The sequence below is a fragment of the Mytilus californianus genome, unplaced genomic scaffold (genome assembly GCF_021869535.1).
Source record: "Mytilus californianus isolate M0D057914Y unplaced genomic scaffold, xbMytCali1.0.p SCAF_9, whole genome shotgun sequence".
NCBI lineage: Eukaryota > Metazoa > Mollusca > Bivalvia > Mytilida > Mytilidae > Mytilus > Mytilus californianus.
In genome coordinates this window covers 25,330,782-25,355,569 of record NW_026262745.1, presented here as the reverse complement: position 1 = coordinate 25,355,569, position 24,788 = coordinate 25,330,782, and the positions used below count along the sequence as shown (strand labels likewise).

Here is a 24,788-nt window from a genome sequence, read left to right as displayed (position 1 = left end):
CGACATGTATAAGGGGAATCAACCAAATTCTAGAACTGCTAAGTTAAAGGACTTTTTATTATCTACTTAAATATACTTTAACTAAAATGGAATTAATCTAAAAAAAAAATCATTGATATTAATGTGCTGTAATAAACATACCTGTAATTTCACAGTCATATACCACAAACAAGGTTTGTTGAATATAATATCTTTGGTTTTTGGTATATTGATATATAAACATCATTTAGAAGAACTTTTGAATAAATAATAAGATTATACAAAAAAAAATTCGACATAGAGTAAACATCTGACTTAAAGTAGTTATTTCTAGTTGCTTTAAGTCCTCAATTTGGCAACTTGTTGTAGACAAAACAAATTTTTGAATTCCTTTATTAAGTGTAGAGAAGGAAATTTTCAACTGATCCTCAATTTTTGTATATAAAAACTAACACAAGAAGCAAATTAAAACAAACAAATTAAATATCAACAGTTTATCTCCCACAAAAAGCAATACTTCATCTTTGTCAAGTTATCTCCACTTTATCATTAATTGTGGATATGTAGCTTTTCAAAACTGTTTTGGTTCTTATACTTCCTTTGCTTTCAAATATAAGGCTTTGAGGGTTCCCGACGAAGGTAATTCCAGAAAAGCGCTTCAGATGCGTGAAATTTATAACGTGTTGTTTTCATTTTTTAGAGACTTGTTAACAAAAATAAAAGTAGCATAAGCTTATATATCATACAAAAAATATTGCTGTGCATTGAGTATGAAGGCATTGCATATCTACAAGCCCTCTGATCATACTTTTTTACATCCCAAGTTATAACATAGTATCATCTATTAGTGTATCATAACTACAAAGTTAACACTGGACTGTATTTGATATTCTTTTATCTTATTATCATTTAGGGAATATGGCTTTTTAGTATAATAACATTGGGTCCGGTGACGTATGATGGAAAAAATTATCCGACTTGGGCCATAGTGTTTGGTTGGATATTAGGAATAGTTTCACTTGTCCCAATTCCTCTTATGATGATTATTCAAATCATTAACACTGATGGGGATACAATAATTGAGGTAAGCTTATCATAGGGCTTAAAACATTGGTCACAAAATAATTAAATTGTTTTATCATTTAATAGACATTGCTATTTAGTTATGGATCTGTAATTGCCTATTTTGCTGTTTTAAGTCATGGCAAAACGTTGAAACCGTACACGTTATGCATTTGTCATTTCGACAGTTTGCACTTCAGTTAAAATACTTGTTGTAAATATGTTAACCAAAAGATCTACCAGTGAGGCAAGTGCGCATTATTATTTGAAAATAATATAGATATAAGAAGATGTGGTATGAGTGCCAATGAGACAACTCTCCATCCAAGTCAAAATTTATAAAAGTAAACCATGAAACATCTTTACTTGTAAAACAGCAAACAAAAAACATTCATTATCATGATTTATGAATCTTGCATTTTAAAATCGCTGATATTCATAATACGTATTGGAAAAATTCCAATTTCAATTTGTCTTTTTCAGAGAGTCAAAAAATTAACTGTACCTGCCAAAACTTGGGGTCCAAGTATGGAAGATGACAGAGAAATATACATACAGTCACTGTCGCATAATACATACACACTTTCTAACATGGACGGTAGTCCTGTAGATTGTGAAGAAGCCTTACTACAGCATAAACAAAAAATTGGTGATTAAACATTCATATACCTCACAAAGAAAGGCTAAATAAATGGATTAAATTTTAGCTGGTTGGTATCTGCAACATGGTATATGCGAATTGAATTGAAGATGATTAATAGTAAAGATAAAATCAGTTTTTACGAAAATAAAAAAAAAAAAGAAATTTAAGCCATTAAGAAATATATACTTCGAGTTTTATCATTAGTTCTTTATTTCTTTACGATGAATTACACGAAATTACATGAACGGTACCAATTTTTTCTGCACAAGATGCGCCTTTCGACAATAACTGTCTCTTCAGTGATGCTGGAGGCCAAAATATTTGAAAATCCAAAGCTTATTAAAATAAATGAAGAGCTTATAGACCAAAAAGGACAAAATGTATAGCCAAGGTCGGGCAAGGAAACAGAGCTTTGCATATGGGAGATATATTCCTTAATTTAAAACAATTTCTAAAATTTTGTAGAAGCAAAATTAATCTTAATAGCACAAAATCCGTATTTTCATGCCAATACAGAAGTACTGGATACCGGGCTGGTGATAACCTCGGGAACTAACAGTCTACCAGCAGACGTATCGACCCAGTGGTAGTAATTACATTACATTAACGGTACCAGTTTTTTTTTCTGCACCAAATGAGCATTTCGACAAAAAATGTCTCCTCAATGATGCTCGAGGCATATAATAATATATATATTTTCCAAAATTTTGTAACAGCAAATTTCAATAACACAAAATAGTGTTCGGCAAACATCAGATTTCTTTTTTTTGAAATGTATATATGTTTTTATTTTAGATATGAATAGCTCATCGTGATAGATGATAATAACAAAAGAAGTGGACATTCCAAAGGAGTTGTTGCAAGGTTATAAAAATGAATATTGTTATGGATAAAATTTATAATTTACTTTTAAAGACTGTATTATGTTGCTTCTGAGGTATTGTATTGTCATTGCCTTATGAAATTTAGTTTTATATTCTTTCTAAATCACACTGAAGGCATATGCTACAATTCAAGTCTCGTATATTTTTTTTTATTAAAACTGTCGGATTTTCTAGGTACTAGTATGAAATTTTGTTAAGTTTGTTTAATCTTAAGCAATATTTATATCAGAAAAGCGATTGTTCTGTTGATTATCATAATGAAAGATGTATATCATTTAAAAAAAACTTTTAGTATTTGTTAGTTTGATGTTTAAAATTACCCAAATAAAAATGTAAAGCTCACCAAAGTAATACATCCATCAAGTTTACTATAATCAACTAAATGAAACTTTGCACAAATATTCTTTTTACAACCACAGTCATATTCTAAAATTAAACATAATTGTCACTAGATTTTTTTTTCTACATAGCTGCATTTTAAAAATAAATAACTTTTGTTATATGGCAACAATACATATTTGTAGAGGACGTCTCCAGGTTGATATTGTGCACGTTTTGACTGATGTAATTTTAAAAACCATTCATGTCACATGTGAACAAATTTTATATAATATATATGTTTCTTTTTTCTAATATGAATTTTTTGGTATTTAATTAATTTATCTTTTCAACAATTTTAATGACAAAACTTTGCAATCTTTACAAGTGCATTAATATTTTTACAACACTCATCTTGCATGTGAGGAGGTACACCAAGGGCCTTAATTGGTCTGAAATTAAAGTATTACAAAATCATGTACTGTTTGTGTTTTAAAGATTGATAGGTATTTCCAAATTTTTTATCTGTAACACCTTTAAAATTGTATGCATTTACATTAAGATTTTAAAATAAAAAGATGGCACTCTTAAATATTCTCAACAAAATGACCCCAAATTTAAACATATTTGAGAGTGGAAAATCTGAAGCATATTTAAGCTCCAAGTTAATATGCATGGCAGTTGTTGTTCATATAGACACACACTGTGGTATATTAGTGCTTGTAAAGGTTTAATTTTGCAGGTCCTAAAATTATTTGAAAATTGAAAAAAAAAAATTATGCTTTTCACGACTACGCTCTGACTCCTATTTATCATTTTGTATTTTTTTAAAATTTAGAATAAACTTTGAATTCAATCTAAAGTTGAAAAAAGACCACATAAGGCTCACAGCACAACATGTCCTTTCTTGATATTCTATTTTAAATAAATGTTGGTTTTATGAATTAAAAAAATATTCTGTGTATGAGATGAAAACCTATTCTGATACAATATGTTTCCAGAAATCCAACCAAGTGTTCAAGTCTGTTTTTCTTTTTATTGTTTGTGTTATAACAACACTTATTCGTTCTGTATTGAAATCCAACTCGAAGTTATGATATATCTATCATTTTAATGAATAACATTATTAAGTTAGTTATATTCATTAAAGTATCCATTCTTTTGTCAATACAAATATATTATACCATGTATGTTTAGGTATCAATATTGTAACCAGGCCATACACTGCATTCTCTTGGACTGTAGTATTTATTGATCATATATATGGGTGGCAATAAATGAGTCACTCCCGGTATTTTTTTTCATCCTGATTAAGTGACAGTTCGATTAATTCATTGCATTTTAATTTTTCCTCCTAATTTTCTTTTTATTATTCATTTGTACAAATATACACATTTCATAAATTTATATGTAGTATACAAGTAGCACCAGGAAAATTGGTGATGCTTATATTTATGATTTGAAATACACACAAATTGTTTTATGTATTTGCATAACATACTAGCTGCTACCGGTATTTTTTTCCGTCCTAAAATGAAACTCAATTAAATATGGAGACACAAATATAATGATATATTTTGATTCAAATTTACATAAAATGGGTTTCTTCTTAGATGTCAGTATCAATCTAATTAGAAGTTTCCGGACAAGCGACTTAATACTAAATTAACGTTGATGTATTTGTGTTCAAGCATTAAACGAAAGACAACTCAATCACAACATGGCACGTTGCAATTATTTTATTCATGTAAGAATGAATTAATATTGGACTGCCTTACACAAATACAATCATCTTTGAGTCAAAAATGTCCTAGTAAATGATTAGTGCAAGGAATTATTTTAGAAGAACGTGTACATCGTAAAGTTATAAAATATTATTTGCTGAATTGGGTTTATTTACATTTGATATGAATTAATAGTAAGCAGGTTATTTTAACATAATTGGTGATTTTAAACTATTTTTCAGCAGTACCATTAAAGTAGCAGGCGCCAAACATTAAAATGCTTTCATTGTTCCCAGGAACACATATAACTTGTTCCTAGCTAGTTCATGTCCAAAACTGTCTTTTATTCAGAATTGTTTTTTTATCATGATGTATTGATTGTTACTATATACTATTTTAATAGATTGAGTAATGAACCAGAAGTGAAAAAATAAGTGGGCATTCATTTCACATTATTCTAGTCTAATTCATTGTACCCAGGGAAAACATATGGATATTGTCTATCAAGTTCAGTTACCCGTAATATTACTATACTATTACTGTGGTTAGCTTTTTTAACAGTATTAATCAACTTTATCTAACAAGTCTTACACTGCTTTTACAGTATTAAAATCACTTAATATAAAACATCAGAACATTCCCTTTTGTATTTCACTTCTTTATTCCATAATGTCATATCTAAGATAGGGAAGAGCTCAGCATATCCGAAGACGGTTCTTTTTGAAAAAAATGTTCATGTTAGTTCTTGGATTATGGGGCTATTTGTTACAGGGCTAATTATGAATGTAATTATCTATTTTTTTTTATAGCAGACACAAAATGCACTTCATTCAGTCTCTTGCTAAATAAATCACAAATTGCATATTAATGACAATCGTTGTATTAAAATGTCATAAAAGGAAATATGTTATCAGTTCTAGTTCAATAATAACGTTAATATTGGAGATTTTTTTTACAATATATGACTTTTACAAAAAAATAGGCATCAAACACATATATGAATGCAATCTATGATGAGTTATGTATAACATGTAAATGTATGTTAACCAATTGTTTGTGTATCCTTAGGTTACTTATGTAGTATGTATCATACTTTTTTCGCTTAACAACATTTTTTTTATGCCTCAGATCATTGTTTGCATAGACAAAATATTTGATTTGAAGGTAGAAATAAATATATATATATATTTATATATATTAATGTAGAATGTCTAATGCTAATAAACATTTAAACACAAAGCTGTTTTTTCTCGTGCTTTATATCATTGTTTCTGTCAAAGTGGTTAGCATCTTATCACAATAGTATATCATTTAGACTCAAATTTATTCTGTAGTTTTTTTTTTAAACATAACACTAATTCTGTTTGAATAGGGTGAAGATTTTTAGATAGTTCATCCTTTCAAAATTGACATTGATTTGCATTAAGAACATTATTCGAAAAGTAAGGACATTCTGCCCCGTTCTAGCGATTGGCCTTTTTGCAAGGTGTTTCTTTCATTTTAGCTTTTCAACATTAATTTTTCGCTCTGGGATTTAAAATTTTTTGCAATTAGATATAGCTGTATAATTGCTTAAGACGACATAACATCTTCTCAACTAAAATCTGAAGGACAATGATGAAAAGATATAATACTGCATCAGTGGGAATGACAGATGTTTTGGATAACCTTTATTAGGAAAACTCGAGACAAAAAGTTCGAAAGCAAAACAAGTTATGTCAGTTGACATCGTTACTAAAAAACTTTGCTTGAGGGACTTCAAACTTTAGTTTTAGTATGATGATTTAATTGATAAACTGATAATAAAAATCAAAACTAGCACTTTAAATCATTCCAGAACTGAATCACTGGCTACTTGAAGGATTGTTCTCATGGAGTAAAACAGTTCATCAGGAAGAGTTATTCTAGGAACATTGTTAAACTACCAAAAAAACAAAAAGTAACGTTGACGTACCACTGTTTGCAGAACAACAATTGTTTTAGCGGTGTCCAATATACATTGTAACTTACGTTTGTGGTCAAAGTGTTCTCTTTTTAAAAAGAGGGTTTCATGTTTATATGCACTTCATTCGTGTTCATATAACACAAAGTCATATTTAACAGAGCACACTCAAAACAGTGTAAATGTCAAATTACATTTTAAGCAGAAAGTTATACTATAGAGGACGCTGTTTAAATTCCCCAAATCAATTATATATTTTACGACCAAACAATTGGTTTTGGCAAGTTGCATAGATAATGATATGCAATACAAAATAATATCCAATACTGAAAATAAATCATTATAAGCTTTAAAACACTTTTTAAAGTTGAAGAACTTTTTTTTGACGACTTTGATAGTAGGTAAGTTATGATTGACTACAACGGTCAGTCAAAATAAGTTTACCATGGACAATCGAAAGACAAATTATATGATAGACACATTCTGGCCTCGTGACATTATCTCAGTTAAAGATTGGAACATAAAAGTAACGGAGAGAATAAATCATTCCCTTTCCTTTTTTTCATAATTTGGCCATCTTCTTGTGCGCATGGTGACACCAAGGTTCATATTTACCTTCTGCAAACTCTCTGTATTGACACATTAGAAATTTGGGTCGGATGTGGAACATTGAATTAGACTAGAATAATGTTCAAGGAATGCCTATTTCTTTTTTTCAGTTCTGGTTTATTACTTAATCTTTAAAAAAGTTATAATACAGCACATATTGATGTTGTAATTCTAAATAAGAGACCGTAAGGACATGAACTTGCTATGAAAAAGTTATATTTTTCCTGGTCACTTTTCATTAGACCATATTGATATTAAAATGAAGTATCACTTATTTTTCATTTTTTGGTTAACTACTCTTTATCCAACATTCATGCACTAACAATTAAAACCCATCTTTGTGAGGTTTTGATGTTTGACGCCTGCTATTTATGTGGTCCTGCTGACAAACAGTTTAAAAAATACCATTTTGTAGGACAATTATCTAATACTCAAAATTTAGAGCCTTTTGACACATGTTTATCATCACGACCTCTTGAAGTTGGTTCATGTCAGGAATATGATTGATTATTTATGGTCATCTATGTAAACCGATGTATCCAACCTTTCCTTTTTCTCGGTTTATGTACAAGTACTTAATTTGATTCTTAAGTACTATATTAGACTAATATGGGCGTGTATGCTTTGAAATGCTCAGGGTAATCGCAAATTACAGTCGGACAAGTGGAAGGTAGGGTGTCATAAACCTAGTTCAACCCTCAAGTGTACGAATGGCTAACTAGTAATATAAAAGCAGTTTTACATGGTTGATAAAAATGCCAATACGTTATAGTTTTCCGCGTTATTATGCGGATATTGAACTTTGACCTTTGAATTTATTATGTATTTGCAGATACATTCGTTATTTCTCGTGGTACGCGCGGTCTCTTGAAATATTTTTTTCTTCTTCATAAAATGTCAGTGAAATCTTATATAAAGAATGGAAAATAATAAGCTCTCGAAAGAGTAGTCAATAAAAAATATTCCGATAACACCAAGGGCAAAAGAACAAGATAAAAACAAATGTATAGGGAAATTGCACTGAAAACTGAGCAACACTCATTAAAACGTGACGTTAACTCATATGCTTCTTGGGGGTAAAAAGTTTCTAATTTCAAAAAAATTGCTTATGACATGTATACATTCTGTGATAAATTAGAGGCAACTGTATTTTACCGTTGTTTAAATCTCATAAATCAATGAAGAAGATACAAATCATGGTAAAATACAAAAATTTAGGGAATCCAAGAAAGAGCGAGACCGGGTGCGTCGACAGGGGGAAACGTATATTAAACGTAACATATCCGTGATCATAAGTGAAACTGATATTTAGCAACAGTCTACAAAGTCATTAGGAATAATGTTGTGACTCCACTTTACCAAGAGAGTCGTCAGTAATATTCTAAATATAGTATCCCAAGAATCATGCATGAGTACCTTCCTTGTTCACTTAACCTTATAACTGGGAAATCCTAATAGGGAATACAAACACTATAATAACATATTTATAAAGAGATTTGTGGTGCTGCCCCAATGCTACTACATATAATATATGTAACACTCAGAAACGTGTCCATCCCCCAAACGTGTCCATATAAAGTCACTAAACTGCAAAACATGTCTAGTTGCTAAAGGGCACCAAAGAGTGTCCTTTTTATGAACGCCCAATCGTGTCCATTAAAAAAAAACGCCTAAACGTGTCCATATGAGACCAAAACGTGTCCCTTTTATGTGAACGCTCAATCGTGTCCCTTTTATGTGAACGCTCAATAAAGGCAATAGTAGTATACCGCTGTTCGAAACTCGTAAATCGATAGAGATAAAAACAAATCCGGGTTACAAACTAAAACTGAGGGAAACGCATCAAATATAAGAGGAGAACAACGACCCAACAAAAACACAACATTAAAATGTAACATACACAGAAACGAACTATAATATAACAATGGCCATTTCCCTGACTTGGTACAGGACATTTTAAGAAAAAAAATGGTGGGTTGAACCTAGTCAATCGTGTCCATATTTTATAAACGCCCAAACGTGTCCACCCTTATTGAACAGTGATTCGTAATCACATATGTTGTAATTACAAATCCAATCGATATTATTATTACAGGAACCTTAGTTTTGATTTGTTGTTGTGAAAAAGGGACAGTTACTAAAGCCCAGACACCACTTCTGTAGGCAGCAGGCCGTGAGATAACCTCATAAATTATGGCTCTGGTCTGGCTGTGGTTTAAGATCTTAGAATTTAGCTGATTATTTTCGTATTATCTATATATGATTATCAACATTTTTGTGTCAATTATTAAAATCTTTGTAATAATCAACTGTCAAGAGTTAATTTATGTGTTGCAAATTAACTTGCAATCATGCTAAATATTAACAACCGGCTTTAAAAAAACTGATGCTAATACAGTTAAAGAACTGGGAAAACGTTTTTGTTTTCTTAGGTGTGAAGTACCTGTAATTAAAATTTAAAACAATTAATAGTCATATTGATAAAACAAATAATAACATCACTGCAAGTAAACATAATTTTTTTATAGTGCCACTATTTTTCTTATCTGGTGTATGTTTATTTGGAGGCAGAAGTCAGTGATTTCATCTTTCACTGTAGATAGTGTACCATGTCTTGGACATTTGTCTAAATGCATCACTACATTTTCCCTTAAAATGTCCTTGGATAGCAGCTTTGGTCTTTTTTAGAATCCTGCAACCAAAACAGATCGTCTTCAATCATGTCCCCAACCATTTAATTGCCGTAAACGTTATTGACGTCACTGAGGACAGTTTATCGCTAAAAGTTTTGAGACGTTCTGGCGTTATAAAGTGGACATGTTTTGGCGAATAACAATTATCAAATCGGACACGTATGGGGAGATGAATACGTTTGGGAGTGTTACATACATATATGAAATTTCACGATTAGAAAATGAAAGTCGTCATGTTTTTGTCGAAAATATAATACTCCAGGTCAAAATTATCTCTGATTTGTCGGAATTAACTAAAAGGATATTACGCATGATTCGTGGGATATTTTATTTAAAATGTAAGTATCAAATGGCAAATTAATTTCAATATTTTGCTAGTGTTACATGCTAAAATGGATTTACTTACCCGAAGGTAGCGATTGAAAGACTTTAATTAAAAATATAATAAAAGATCTATTAAAAGTGTCTTTACGTACTGCTTACTTAGACCCCGTTCACACTTGTAATTTTTGAATTGATCTAAATAAAAACCGTTAGCGTTCACATTATCTTTAGGTAGCAATACATAGTTAGAAGTTTAGTTCCGCATTTTGGCCATAGTGAATCTTTTAAATATGAAAGTTTTTGTACAGTAAAATTGATTTTTAAATAGCTGTAGATTGTTGCCATGGTTACACCAAAAAGAGATTATATTTCACCCTTTTAACTATTAGAAATCAAACCTATGAAAGATGCTGTTTCCATACATATGCACATACATAACAAAAACTTTAGGACTTATTAGTTAGAAAGCAAGGGACAGAGGGTTGCTAAAAATTATGAGTGTCAATTTTAAGAATTTTTCCTAACTGTGCATTGCTACCTTAACCCTAACACTGTGTATAAATAGAAATATTTAACCAAATTAATGTGTTAATTTCCCGCAAATTGGCTAGCACACGTTGCTAAAGTATAATTGATGCAGTTACTACTAGTGTTTCACTTGAATTACAAGTTCATATGTTGATACTGCTTTTCTTACAGTTTTTGTGATAAATTGGTCATATAGTTTTGCTGCCTTACATGCGCAAAATTTATTTTCGATTCGATCGTACTAGTTTAGATCGATCTCTGTCTTCAGATTTAAGGATAGATCGATTCACATTAGATCGATTCAAACTAAACTATCTCTTTTGGTGTTTTAGTTTAGACCGATTCAAAAGTCGTTTTAAAGCGTTCACAGTGACTTCAATCGATCTAAATGAACCAATCTAGTTTAAATCGATCTAAAGTGAACCGATCTAGTTTAAATCGATCTAAATGTGAACGGGTTCTTATAGATCTACACGTTTTATTGTATTGCATATCAACGAATGACACAGATCTGCTATAAATATCCACTCCGGCGGTCGTAGCTTTACCCATATTAACATTACATAATTATTTTTGATTTTTTCATGGATGCTTCGTCATTGCCTTATTGGATAGAATCATTGTAATTGAATTCAAATAATGCTTATCTGTCTGTTTCATTACATGTTCCATTGTAAATGTTGTTATTATCATTAAAGATGTAATCTAAATAATCATTAGCTGTCTGTTTGATTACCACTGTGTACTATTAATAACATTGACCTGGTTATCGACATCATATCGTCTCATCAGCAGCTCTACCACTGCATAGTCATTCGGTACCTGTACTTTAATCAGTCTCATCGCATATGTCACCGAGATGTGCTTTTGTTATCTTATGCTGACCGAGATTTGTGTAGCAGTATCACTTTACATATATATTAACTAAATATATCATTCATGACAGATGAAGGTGTATTGTGGTTAAAGACGTCAATGAACTGTCATATGTTGTTAATTGACAAATTTATTATGTATAGTATAGTATAGAAGAATTATACAAAAAATCACTAAAAGCTGTATTCAAATTGCAAAGATCTTTATCATCTTCCAATCCAAGCATTTCTACTCTATTACATATATATGACCATACAATAAAACCCATTTTAATGTATGGCAGTGAAATTACAGGTATGTTTAAAACTAGCTCTGCAGCATGCCAGAAAGAAAGTGAATATTTATTACAGCACATTTATATGAATGATTTTTTAGATAAATCCAATTTAAGATATATGAAGTATATATTAGGTGTAAACAAAAAGTCTTCTAATCTAGCTGTGATAGGAGAGCTTGGTAGATTCCCTCTATATTTTTCAGTTGTATTGTCAATGCTGAAATATTGGTTTGGAATAAAAAATATGAAAGATGGTTTACTGTATGATACCTATATGTGTAACAAAAACATGTTTAATAATAATATTGAATGCTAGTATTCATCCATACATTACATTTTTAAAAAGCGGAATATTCATAATGTGGAGGTAAAGCTCAACTTGTTTATCAAGTCAGTTAAGCAAAAACTTTGTAATAGTTTTGTAAAATTTTGGAACACAAAAAGAAGAGATACAAAGAGTAGTAAATTAGATACTTATTTCAAACTTAAAACTTGTTTTTCTAAAGAAATGTATCTATCTTTAAACAATTTTCAATTGAGAAGTGCCATATGTAAAATCAGAATCAGTGCACATGATCTCAAAATAGAAAGAGACAGGTATAAAACTTTATATATAGAAAGAGACCAAAGGCTTTGTAAAAAATGTACTCTAAATCTGGTTGAAGATGAACAACATTTTATTACTAGTTGTCCAGCATACAATAATGATAGGGAGATATTTTTCAAGGAGATAAACTGTATCTGTCCCAAATTTATATAACTTTCAAATGAGGCAAAATTTGTTTGGTTATTTACTAATGAAAATTTGTCTATACTTAAATATTTAAGGAGCTATATTATTACATGTCTAGATGTTAGACGAAATGTTAATTAATGTATGTAATAACAATGATAATTGTAATGATTTTATAGTTCTGATCCTGCCTGGAATTAAATGTATGTGATTTTTTTATAGAATGAAGATAATAACATCTGTCTGAACTTTTCAATGTTTCATTTTAATATATAAAAATGTTTTTCTGTTACAAATCATGATGTATTGTTTTATGTGTACATGTTATGTTGCCCGTCAAGGGCCCTTGATTGGAATAATAAATATTCTTATTCTTATTCTTATCAACAGTCATGCCCAATACCTTTGAACGAAATTGACATAAATAGTGTTTTACTCGCAAGATCTTCTGTTCGTATAATACTGTATACAAATGTATGCTTGGCTCTTTCGTTGTTAAAACATACTAAATGTTTTATGCAAGTCATGATCAGCATATTATGGAGATGACATTATGTTCAAGTGATAGTTTATAAGGTACAAGTGTTTCTTGTTATCAACCAAAAGATAGATTGATTTGAAAGCATTATTATGTTGACTTTTATAATTTGTAATACCAGTACTTGAAAACAACTGAGACTAAAAAACTTTCCTCTCCTCTTTTTTTCTCAATCATTCTTCATGGATATGCCTCAGAACAGTTACGCGCGATACAAATCTAGTTCATGAAACAAGACTTAAAAAAAGCAAAACCGGATGAGGAATATTTTGAATTGTAGATCCCGTATATCTCATTATATTTCTCATGACTTCCAGTGGTATGTACATATTGATATAAATACGCACTGTACAGGGAAAATAACTCATTTAGATAGTCGGAGGCAAAATTTAAGAGAGATGAATGAATAAAACCAAAATTTATGTAGGTGACAATCCGACAAGAACTGCTCCAGTTGTACATTATCATATCTAATACTAGTATTAAATTTTTGTAAATTAGATCAAAATCAAATTCACATTTGTACTTCCATGTATTTATCTACATACAATTCCACGGTTACACATAATTTTTATCTAAGCAATAAAATGATAAACCGAAGAATTTGATTAAAAATCAAACAGTGAAAAAAAAAAATTCAGTGATTGTATACTTCTAATCTGTGTTCTAGGGGGGAAATAAAATTAAAAAAAATGTGCAATAAAGAATTTACTAAACAAATAAAAACATTGTTTTCCTGAAATTCTTCAAGATTTGATTGTTGTTTGCTTAACTTTCAGTGACAAATAATTCATAAATACTAGTATTCAATACTTTTTTCTTGGTCTTAGGTATCTGTGGTACTGGGTACAGTAAAGGGATATGTACTTTTGGAGTTTATTAAATAAACAAGCAATACTTAAGTTGTGCTATGAGCCATACCAGTTAGACCCCCCTCTTTCAATAAATGTTGGCAAACTAGTATGCATATGTGTCATGGATATCCGTGGTACATTGTATATTAGAGGCTATGTCTTCCACTTCCTTTGATACCATGCACACGTGGAGAATATCTTAGTATTTCCAACCGACAATACTTATATTGGACTATGGGTCAATCCGAATATCCCCTCTCTCTTTTGACAGGTAAGAACAGTTACGGTTGTCTCATGTGCACAATATATAGGAGAGTTAAAGTCTACCTCTACCTTGGTATCCATAGCTCACGTTGAGAATCTCTTGATGATGCCAGCCAGTAGTATTCTTGATTTAGATAATAACGATACCTTTGCAGTTAGACTATAACAGTAAACGGGTCTAGTGTATCTGTGGTACGTTGCTTAGTAGATCCATGCCTTCAACTGCCTTTGGTACCATAGCTCACATGGATAAGACCAGCCGGCAATACTGACGTTTGAATATATGACATCCCGTACCCCACTTACATACCGGGACTAACTCGAACGGGTCTAGGGTATCTTTTGTACGGTGCATAGTATAAATAATGCCTACCTCTGATAACATTGAACTGTCCCACTTGGATAATCTCTTATTAAGGCAAGCCGGCGATACTTAATTTTCGCTATCGGACATACCGGTGACCTCCCTTCTGTGTTCTGACAGACTAGTACGGTCTAGGGTATCTGTTGTATGGTGCATAGTAGAGGCCAAGCTGTCTCTAACTCTGGTACCATGTCCCACATGCATAACCTCTTAATTGTCATTAAGTCCATATACAATTCTTAGTTTGCACTATCAGACATACCGGTTACCTTCCTTCTGTGTGCTGACAGACTAGTACGATCTAGGGTATCTGTGGTAAGGTGCATAGTAGAGACCATATTGTCTCTAACTCTGGTACCATGTCCCACATGCCTAACCTCTTAATGAGTCCATTTGGCAATTCTTAAATTGCACTATCGGACTAACCGGCTAATACCCCCCCCCCCCCCCCCCCTGGCTGTATGCCGACAGACATTCAGGGCCTAGGGTGTCTGTGGTAAGGTGCATAGCAGAAGTCATTCCTGTCTCAAACTCTGGTACCATGTCCCACAGTCAGAATATTTTAATAAGTCCATTTGGCAATTCTTAATTTGCACTTTCGGACATACCGGTTACCTACCTTCTGTATGCTGACAGACTAGTACGGTCTAGGGTATCTGAGGTAAGGTGCATAATTGAGGCCATGCTGTCCCTTACTCTGGTACCATGTCCCACAGGCTGAGTCTTTTGATAAGTCCATTTAACAATTTTTAATTTGCACTATCGGACTTACCGGTTACCTCCCACTGCTGTATGCTGACAGACTTTCCGGGTCTAGGATGTCTGTGGTACTATGAATATTAGAAGCCCTGCTTACCTCTACACCAGGTTCAATGACTCGCGTCGAGAACTTAAAATAAGAACTACCAACAATACTTAAGTTTGAATATAGAACATACCGGTTCCCCCTTTCTCCATTGTAACAAAAACACATACATCTGGTTAAATAAAAAAATAAAAAATTAATGGAAGATATGTTGGTAGTCTTTGTTGACTTTCTAGACGTCGGGACAATATAGAGCTTGGCTTATCGCCTGTCTACTGTTGTACATCATATGTTAAACTTTCTTCTCTTGTTATGTGTGTTTTGTTTTGTTAATATATCCTAAAGTATAACTTACATCTGGTTTTTTTTAATATTGTAAATTTTAAACAATCTGAATACAAGTTACATAACTTACATTAAGCATAAAACGCGCTTCTAGCTTAAAAAATATACTATTTGTCACACGGTTTCTTTTAGGTTAAAAAATTTCAAAATAAGCTTTCGTTTTTTAAATTTGTAATGGTCAGTAGTATGCTGATCTACAAAAATCACGAATTACATGTTGATGTACTGGGTCTTTCTTCATTTGGAGCTTATGCGATGCCCCCAGGTTTATTTTCTTGGTTTTTATATTAAAATTGGATTTACGAGTTGTGAACATTGGTAAACTACTGTTGCCTTTTCTATGTCTGTACACAGACCCAATTAACCATTTTCCCCCTCTTTAGGACAGGAATAACCAGAGGAATGTAAATAATTTGCATCATATCAAGGTAGGTATGGTGCACATAATAACAATGTTAAGAATGTATTTTTTCTTCTTCTAGACAACTGTTAAAGTGTCCTACACTTTTAATCACATTCCAGAAAACAACAATAACTTACAGTTATGTCATCGTTTTATAAATTCTTGTGAAAAACATTTTCATATAATGTTGCAAATTTATGGATTAACCGCTAAAATAGTTGTCATTATCTATAGAACTTCTTAAAGAAACATAATGAACATCGATAGAAATGGATTTTGAAAAAAAAAAAAATACGGACAAGGAAATATGAAAGTAAAATATTATGTTCCCCGTTTTAGCGCAAGAGGGTTTATTTTGTTACAAAATGTACGCTTGTTGCCATAATCTTCTTTTAGTTTAGTATTACAATAACATGGAATTTACGCGCAATTTTCAACAAATTGAAGAAGAAATATAAAACTGGTGGAAGATTTAATGTCGAAAACAGAAATTCCGAAACCATCTGAGGTTAGCAGTCCGTGAAGGAGTGGCAACCTTATATTTACTTAAAATCAAAATAATTTCGAAAATGAACACTTAGTTTAAATGTATCATTAAATTCGATATTTTACAGGTGTACAAGTTACTTATGCAATTTGAATTCTATACCGTCTTCGTCTTTCTGTAAGTTAGAAAAAATATATCTACATTTCTGGTTATGTCATTTTGATGTGTTTCTTCCTTGTGAGAGTAAATCCAGAAAAGAATATTTAAAAAAAACCGTAAGCGGGCTAATGTTTGTTTTGTTTCGGGTTAAACCAACAATGTCTTACTAATTAGACTAAAAACTAATCAAATATACTACGCAAAAATGTGAATTTCATTGACGACTGGTTTGTCGATCTTGCCAGAAAATGTGGACTAGATTATTTGAAATGATCTTGGAGTTACGTACATTCTTTTTGAATAATTTGAATACTAGTATTGTTTTGTTTATGTCTGTCAGATTTTTTCATACTTATCTAACCATTCTACGGTATTCTAGCAAAACAGTTAAATGTAAATATAAAAAAAATAATGTAATAGTGCAATATGATCTCAGAGGGAGAACGGTTAGGGAAGTATGTCATTCACTAAGTAAATGAAATACTTCATACAATAATTTATAACATGTCAGGATTCAGTGTTGGAGATGAGAATAAAGAACGATCCAAGTATTGTTTCTTGTGTTGTATTACTGTATGATAAGGAGGCCATTCATTATAGCCAAAATAAAATGTGCAAGTCGTAAATGAACATGCAAAATATATTTGACAAAAGTAAAATGCATGCACTATTGTAAAAGAGACGCAGAAGGGATAATCAAGTCGATGACAAACTGAAAACACCATGGCAAAAAACTAAAAACGACCGAAAATTAAACATCATTTTACAAAATACAACATAGAAAACTAAAGAATGAGCAACACGAACTTCACCTCAAAGAACGGGGGTGATCTCAGATTCTTCGGATAGATAAGCAGATCCTGCTCCACATGTGAATGTGTTAATAGTATACTTAATTGAATTGATTTTAGTTTAAAAAGATTTCCAATAGCGCACTTAAGGATGTACTTAGGTGAAATTTAAAAAATCTAGAATTTAAAATTGATACTATAATTTGGAAGAGCATTATTCAAGGAACAAAATAAGCTAAAAATATTTTTCGAGATATTTAATATATTTCAAATGGCGGGAAAAGGCTGACTCGGAATTTTACCTTATATTTGCATTGGTATTATTTGGGTCTCAAATCGAAAGAAAAGAAATCTAGAATGTGCTTAAATTTTGGTAAATTACATTTTATGAGCTATTGAAGTCTTATATGAAAAGCAAAATGGGTGTTATGGATCAAAATATTTTACCCTGTATCGTAGGAAAAAAAACAAGGAGTCCGAACATCTGACACAAATTCCTAAACCTGACCTAAATACATCCTTAAGATACAAATCTTGACTATTTGTCTTTGAAGCTAGGGTAGGAGGTGGAGGTGTGGGGTTATGTCAATAGAAGATCAAAATAGGTAAACGTAGTTCTTGGTCAAATGAAATGTGAAAGGATAAGAATACTAGTAGTAATAGCCTGATGCCCTTACTGTTAATACACCAATATGAAAGATGAGAAAGTCAATGTACTTTATTATTAAGAATAGCAAACATCGCCACTGCATGCGCAGTTGGTATTACGCCAAACATGTCAAACAACAAATAAACCACTACACGAGATAGTTATGTATGAATTTTGTCTTACTTATGAACTTTGGTGATAAGGATCTTAGCCCGAACTATTAGTAAGTGAGCTAACACGATAAAAAGAAATTATATTTTAATGGATTTGCTTGTGTTTTCTATAATTTATTGTTAATCTTTTCCATCCAATGAAAGAAAGTTATTTGCAAATTTGAATGATCGCATGATATTTATCGTTAAACATTTGATTTGCAGCTTTAAACTTTTATAACAATTTTGCGTTATTTTTCCAATTTAAACTTCAAAAATGGAATATATTGTATCCCAAAATTCTGTGGTCGACATAATATGCAATTAAGGATTCTAATAAAGTTATTTTTAACAAGTTCATACATTCAAGAAAAAAACTTAAATCATATTTAGTAAGTGTGTAGAAAAAGGCATGAAATTAAGTTTACCTGTTTGCTAGGTCTACTATCAAGTCAATATTACCTTCGTTTACTTACCCTTTTTAAAAGTAATAGTTGTAATCATTTGGATCCAATGGGTAACACAAGGATTATTGAAAAACATATTTTGGCTAATTTGGTTTCATATTTTAAAAAGGTAACACAAAACTCATAGTGCAGCTAAGAAACAAACAAACTTATTTTATGCACTAAGTACACACTTAGATAATCCAACTGTAATGCAAACATCATTAATACAATTAGGGCAAGTAATTCGGCCAGGTAAATCCTAAATGTGTTGATGGCAATATCTGAAGTAGCGGTACTTGAACTGTATCTACTGTACCTGAATATTCTAGATAAAGCTGGTTTCTCATATGAGTGTATAAGTATTTTTTAAAGTGTCATTTAGATGCTAGTATATAAGTACATTAAAGAAAGTATCATTTAGTTGTTAGTTTATATGACAGTCGTCCGAATTTGCTAGAAAATTAAATTTCTTTTGAAAAATTTCCTACGTGTTTCGTTTTGTAGATTAAAACAACAGAATGTCAAGTAATAACAGTTTTAAAGATACCGATTCTGTAATGATGGAAAAGATTGAACAGATACCTGTTCCTAAAACAAAAGCACGTGTTGGTTGGCAAGGAAGAATGGATTTTCTCCTGACTTGCATCGGATATGCAGTGGGATTAGGAAATATATGGAGATTTCCCTATTTATGTTATAAAAGTGGAGGAGGTTAGTGAAAATTCCATAAACTATTTTATCATCTTAAGCACAACGATTATGACTTTGATATTATTTGTAAATAATAAAGATTCATCTAGTCATTAGTCGAATACAAGAAACGCAAAAACATCAACTCTATCAACAATTATTTTTGTTATGAGGAGATGAAATATGAAAGACAAATTTTTATATATGTTGGCAGTCGTTTTTGTTTATTGCATTTAGTCAACATTCAACATATATGAATCGTTGGATAATCATTTTACTTTGCGAGAGATATCAAAATACTTAACAACATTGATTCAATGAATGAATTATAGTGGGTGGAATTTGGCGTTCCGATTAAAATTGATATATGGTCATCAAACAACAAATCTTTTGATTGCCAATTTTGTGGTTATGAAAAAACTCATCAACGATACCAGGCTTGAAATTCGTTACGCTAGACTCGCGTGAAGTTCATCAGTTGTGTTCGAATCAAAATAGGCCAAATCAATTTCAAAGTTTAAGAGTATTGAAAACCACAAATTCGAAAAGTTGTTCTAAATACGACTGATGTCATTTATGCCTGGGGCAGAAAATCCTAAGTGTTTCGAATAGTTTAAAATAATTTTAGTAAATTTCCACAAAAAAAGGCCGTACCAACAATAGTTTATGTTAACACAAAAGTGTTTACTGCTAGGCCTGTAATACCCTCGGGGACGAAATGTCCAGCAGCTGTCGCATCAACCCAGTGGTTGTAAAACTCATCAAAAATACTAAGCTTATAATTCGTCACGCCAGAAAATGCAAGTGGCTATTTTTTTCTGTGGATGAAACCAGAAAAATCCAATGCATCATCAGAGACATGAAAAGACTATACTTTGGATGTATATATAACGTTAGAGTATATTAAGTCAAATAAATGTGTTGAATTCAAAGATAATTATATCATCAGGACAATAATTTGTTATGATATTTACAAGCATAGAACATTCATTATTTGATAGATATAAATGAACGTTTATAAATCAGGTATTACTACAACAGTGTGAGAATGAAAATTATTTCGTTCATTTTGTTAGAACAGTTCGACCCTTTCGAGAATTTTATTTACCTCTGTTGACCTCAAAATAAATAGGTACCCGGGTTTTATGTGTTCTACCTCTGTAAGGTTCCCATACAGTAGATAATGTCGACAATGTTAAAACATTTTCGATTAATTGGATGTTACTTTGTGGTGGTATATTCTCTACAAATTCTAATGTAGCCAGTCAAGCTATGCGAGTCTGAAATATACTAAAATATAAAAGTATGCATTTTTTTTAATCTTTCTACTAAATACTTATATCATTATTTTTCAGGCGCTTTTTTCATTCCATATATAATTTTTTTACTTCTTTGTGGATTCCCACTTTTCTTTTTGGAAGTATCAATTGGACAGTTTTCTAGTTTGAGTCCTGTTACGATATGGCGAATTTGTCCATTGTTTAAAGGTATGATAGTATTATAGTCTTCTTAAGACAATGTCTTCTGAACATAACTGAAATGTTCTTTATAAATTTAAAGGTTTTTAACTGCTAACACTTAACTTACTAACTAGAGACATATTTACTCTGACACATATCTCACATATCCGCTATCTTCCACCGGACATCAAATTGGGTCTTGCAATGTCGTGACCATAACACATGCTATTGGATTTGACTTGGAATTTACGTGGCGGATGATGTGTTTATATATCAGTATCATTGCTTACCTTATCGAGACTGTCAAGTCTAACGCCGTTTAGTAATATGAACGTTACTATTTTTGTTACTGTGAAAACTCATAAAAATACCAGGTTCATTATTTGGTTCTCAAGGCTCGCGATTTATCTACACCAGAATCATTAGTAGTGCTCGAATTAAATAGCTAGGAGGCCAAGTAAAATACGAAGTCGAAGAGCATTAAAAGTCGAAAATTCCGAAAAGTTGTGCCAATTGCGACTATGGCCATCTATGCTTTTACGTGAAAAACGTTTCCATCTTTAAACATCATAACGTTTTACTTTTATGTGTTTGATGTCATATTATCTACAAGTGCAAGAAATAAGGGCGCAATGATGTCATAAGTATAGATTTATTCAAAAGAACGATGTTAAATATGTTATGTAACTGAATGAACTCTATTTAAGATTTTGTTAAGTTATCCATTGTTTTATTCTGAACTTTTCGTTAAATATTCTAATTACATGTAGTTTCCTTTACACAAAAGTGTTTTGTTTTATAATTTACACAGGTGTTGGAATGGGTATGGTCGTAGTTTCAGCAATTGTTTGTATATATTATAATGTGATAGTTGCCTGGACGATTTATTATTTGTTCATGTCGTTCCGAAATGTACTGCCATGGAGTCATTGTCTCAATTCCTGGAACGATGATAGATGCGTTGATGGGCTAGAAGAAGTATTAAATATTACGGCATTGAATATAACGAGTGCCAATCATACAAAAGTTACAGCCAGTGAACAGTTCTGGGAGTAAGTATATTGTTATAGAAAGTTTTTTTTTCTTTTCTTCTTCGAAATGATCAAGAAGTTTAATTGTCTTTTTTTTATACAAGACATGCTTTAAGGTTAATATTCCCTGTTGAACATTTTAACAATGTCTACATTTTATGGCACGTTAATTCATTCTAATCGATCATTGTTTTAATTTTTTGAAAAACTCCACATTAATTTTCTAGATGTCTAATAAGATTTTCTAATTTTTCAAATTGAAAGAACAATTAGCTACTAATAAGTGATGTCTAAGTTTTATATTTTTTATAGGAATCACGTACTTGCTATAACTGACGGTATTGAAGATAGTGGACGTGTAAGATGGCAGCTCTTTATTTGTTTGTCTCTAGCATGGTTATGTGTGTTTTTATGCTTGTTCAAGGGTGTAAAGGTTCTTGGAAAGGTGAGAAATACATTTATTTTATAAATCCAAAATTTATAACCGGCTATACTCTTAAACGAATAAAAATTGAATAAAAACATTTTAAAAGTTGGGTATCAGACAGAAAAAAATCTATACTATATACTATTCTTTACGGGTTTTGAATTTTGCAAGACCCGTTCGGATATTTCATTGATATCTTAAAAGTAGTTGAATTTTATCTGCTGCAAGTCTTTTAGTATCTTTTACGTTTTTATATGGAGAGAATGATAACGTTCTTCAGAATAAACAAATTTACAATCAACGACAATTTATAAAATAAACAAATCACTAACTTTACTATATAGATTAATGAAATCTACAAGATGATTCATAATTTAATCAATTTTCAGTTATGGTACAATGTATATATAGTAGATGATCATTGTTTTGACAGCTGAACTTATTTTTCCGCCAACTGTCACATAATCTGTTATGTATACATTTGTTGAGACAGGTGAACCTTAACATCATTTGTCCGGAAATCATGTATCAGAAAAGTGCTTTGTAACTTTTGTTCTGTCTTGATCATAATGTCATAAAAACATAAGTAAGACCACTATCATGTCAGTAGTATAAGATATGAGTAGGTTGAAAAAATGTTAGTGGTGTGTTTTCATATATGCTAAGAGATGTGTGAGTCATTCTTAATTTCTTTTTTCAATATAACATCAAGAGAAATATATTTTGTTGCATAATTTTACTCATTCAACAATGCGTTTGCTTAGTATGATATTGACAACAAACGTGAAGATGTATTCAATTTCATACCTTCATGATAATTCATAGAGGGGTGGTAGAACGGGGTGTCATCCCGAATTCCCGAAAAAATAAAACATTCTTTCCCGGATCCCGAAAAATTAATCATTACTTCCCCTAGTCCGAATAAATCCCGAATTCCGCAAAAATGAAGGCCCAATCCCTACGTCCCGAAAAAAGGTCCTTCCGCCCATCTTCTTAGTACTGCTATTTATGATATATATAACATTGCAATACAAAAAGACAATGAGCGCGTTTACCACCATCATCATTTAAAGAAAAGGTTAACATTTTTTTTAATTTTTGCTTTCCATTCGTTTTTATCATAGTATTTAGTGAGGTAATAATTGAAAAAACTTCCTAGACTGCTTCACACAGTTTTATATGCAACTTGTTGATGATATTATAACATAAATTTCGGTCATATATTATAAGCTAAGAGAACCGCTGATGCCGATGCTAATTACTGTCTTGTTCCTGTTGTCAGAGATTAACTTTTTACTCCTTGCATGTCCCTGCTGTTAGAGACTAGCCTTTTACTCCATTCGTGAACACTTCCTTCCAACTGTCAACATATTGACAGCAATAAAAGCTTAGTTCCTTTGAAAGATTGATAATTTCTCAGTATTTTAAGATATCTGATGTACTCCCACCTCATATATATTCTTTCCCTTCTTTTATATTGATTGAAAAAGAAAGCAATGTCATTTGTCGTCTTTTTATTTGGTTGAAATATATCTCACTTATTTGTATTCACGTTTTTTCGGTATTTGATCTTTGTAGCGCTTCATTTTGAAGACTAAAGTATTTTTTTTATTTCTAAGTCATATATGTGTTGAAGATGATGACCACGATATAAAATATTCTACATGTGCCTTTCATAAAATCACAAAAATATGTATTTACCTGCTAGTAGATTGAAAAGACAAACCAAAGTATTTTAGTGTCTTCCAAAACTTCCAAAAAACACCCTGTTTTGATTTGTAAAATTATCTTTTCCAATATATATTTTATATTCTGATATAAATGTATCACGCATTAACATTTTTGCTACTTTAAAACTGATATTGCCTAGTACAAAATTTTGATTTGAACTTTTTTTATTCAGGTGATGCATTTTGCTGCTCCTTTTCCATATCTGGTTCTTATAGTATTATTAATAAGAGGCTCACAGCTGCCGGGAGCTGTAGAAGGTATCAAGTTTTACATTATTCCTAGGTGGGAGAAATTAGCAGATTATCAAGTAAGTATTTATTTCTTCTTTATGATTACTTCATCCACTGTAGCAATAACAGCTTGGTCAATTTAAATCAGTTTGTGAGTTCATAAAGTGGCCTGTCTTGCTTAGATAATTGTATATACTTTTATTTAGCCCGAAGATTGAGTGTTATTTTCATTTTTTGTAGACTTAAATTTGTATCGTTTGTATAAGATTTGTCAAGGTATATCCTAATGGCGATTTGTTTTGTTTTACACACTGTAAAAATATATTTTCATGTTTGTTGTATGTTGACCTCTAGATGTCTTTTGATT

At 31.2% G+C, this 24,788-nt stretch overlaps 2 protein-coding genes across 2 annotated transcripts in view; both read left to right on the top strand.

Moving 5' to 3' along the window:
• Positions 1–12,969, top strand: part of LOC127715278 (sodium- and chloride-dependent glycine transporter 1-like) — a 33,871-nt gene extending 20,902 nt beyond the window's left edge. Inside the window, exons 13-15 of the mRNA XM_052221317.1 lie at positions 893–1,063; positions 1,525–1,690; positions 2,480–12,969. Of these exons, the coding sequence (XP_052077277.1) occupies positions 893–1,063; positions 1,525–1,690; positions 2,480–2,499 (357 nt within the window). The 3' untranslated portion in view covers positions 2,500–12,969. The remainder of the gene's footprint in view (positions 1–892; positions 1,064–1,524; positions 1,691–2,479) is intronic.
• Positions 12,970–18,430: 5,461 nt separating this feature from the next.
• LOC127715277 (sodium- and chloride-dependent glycine transporter 1-like) overlaps positions 18,431–24,788 on the top strand; it is a 39,362-nt gene continuing 33,004 nt past the window's right edge. The window contains exons 1-6 of the mRNA XM_052221315.1: positions 18,431–18,474; positions 19,357–19,563; positions 20,898–21,029; positions 21,814–22,054; positions 22,346–22,478; positions 24,364–24,498. Coding sequence (XP_052077275.1) covers positions 19,371–19,563; positions 20,898–21,029; positions 21,814–22,054; positions 22,346–22,478; positions 24,364–24,498 — 834 coding nt within the window. The 5' untranslated portion in view covers positions 18,431–18,474; positions 19,357–19,370. The remainder of the gene's footprint in view (positions 18,475–19,356; positions 19,564–20,897; positions 21,030–21,813; positions 22,055–22,345; positions 22,479–24,363; positions 24,499–24,788) is intronic.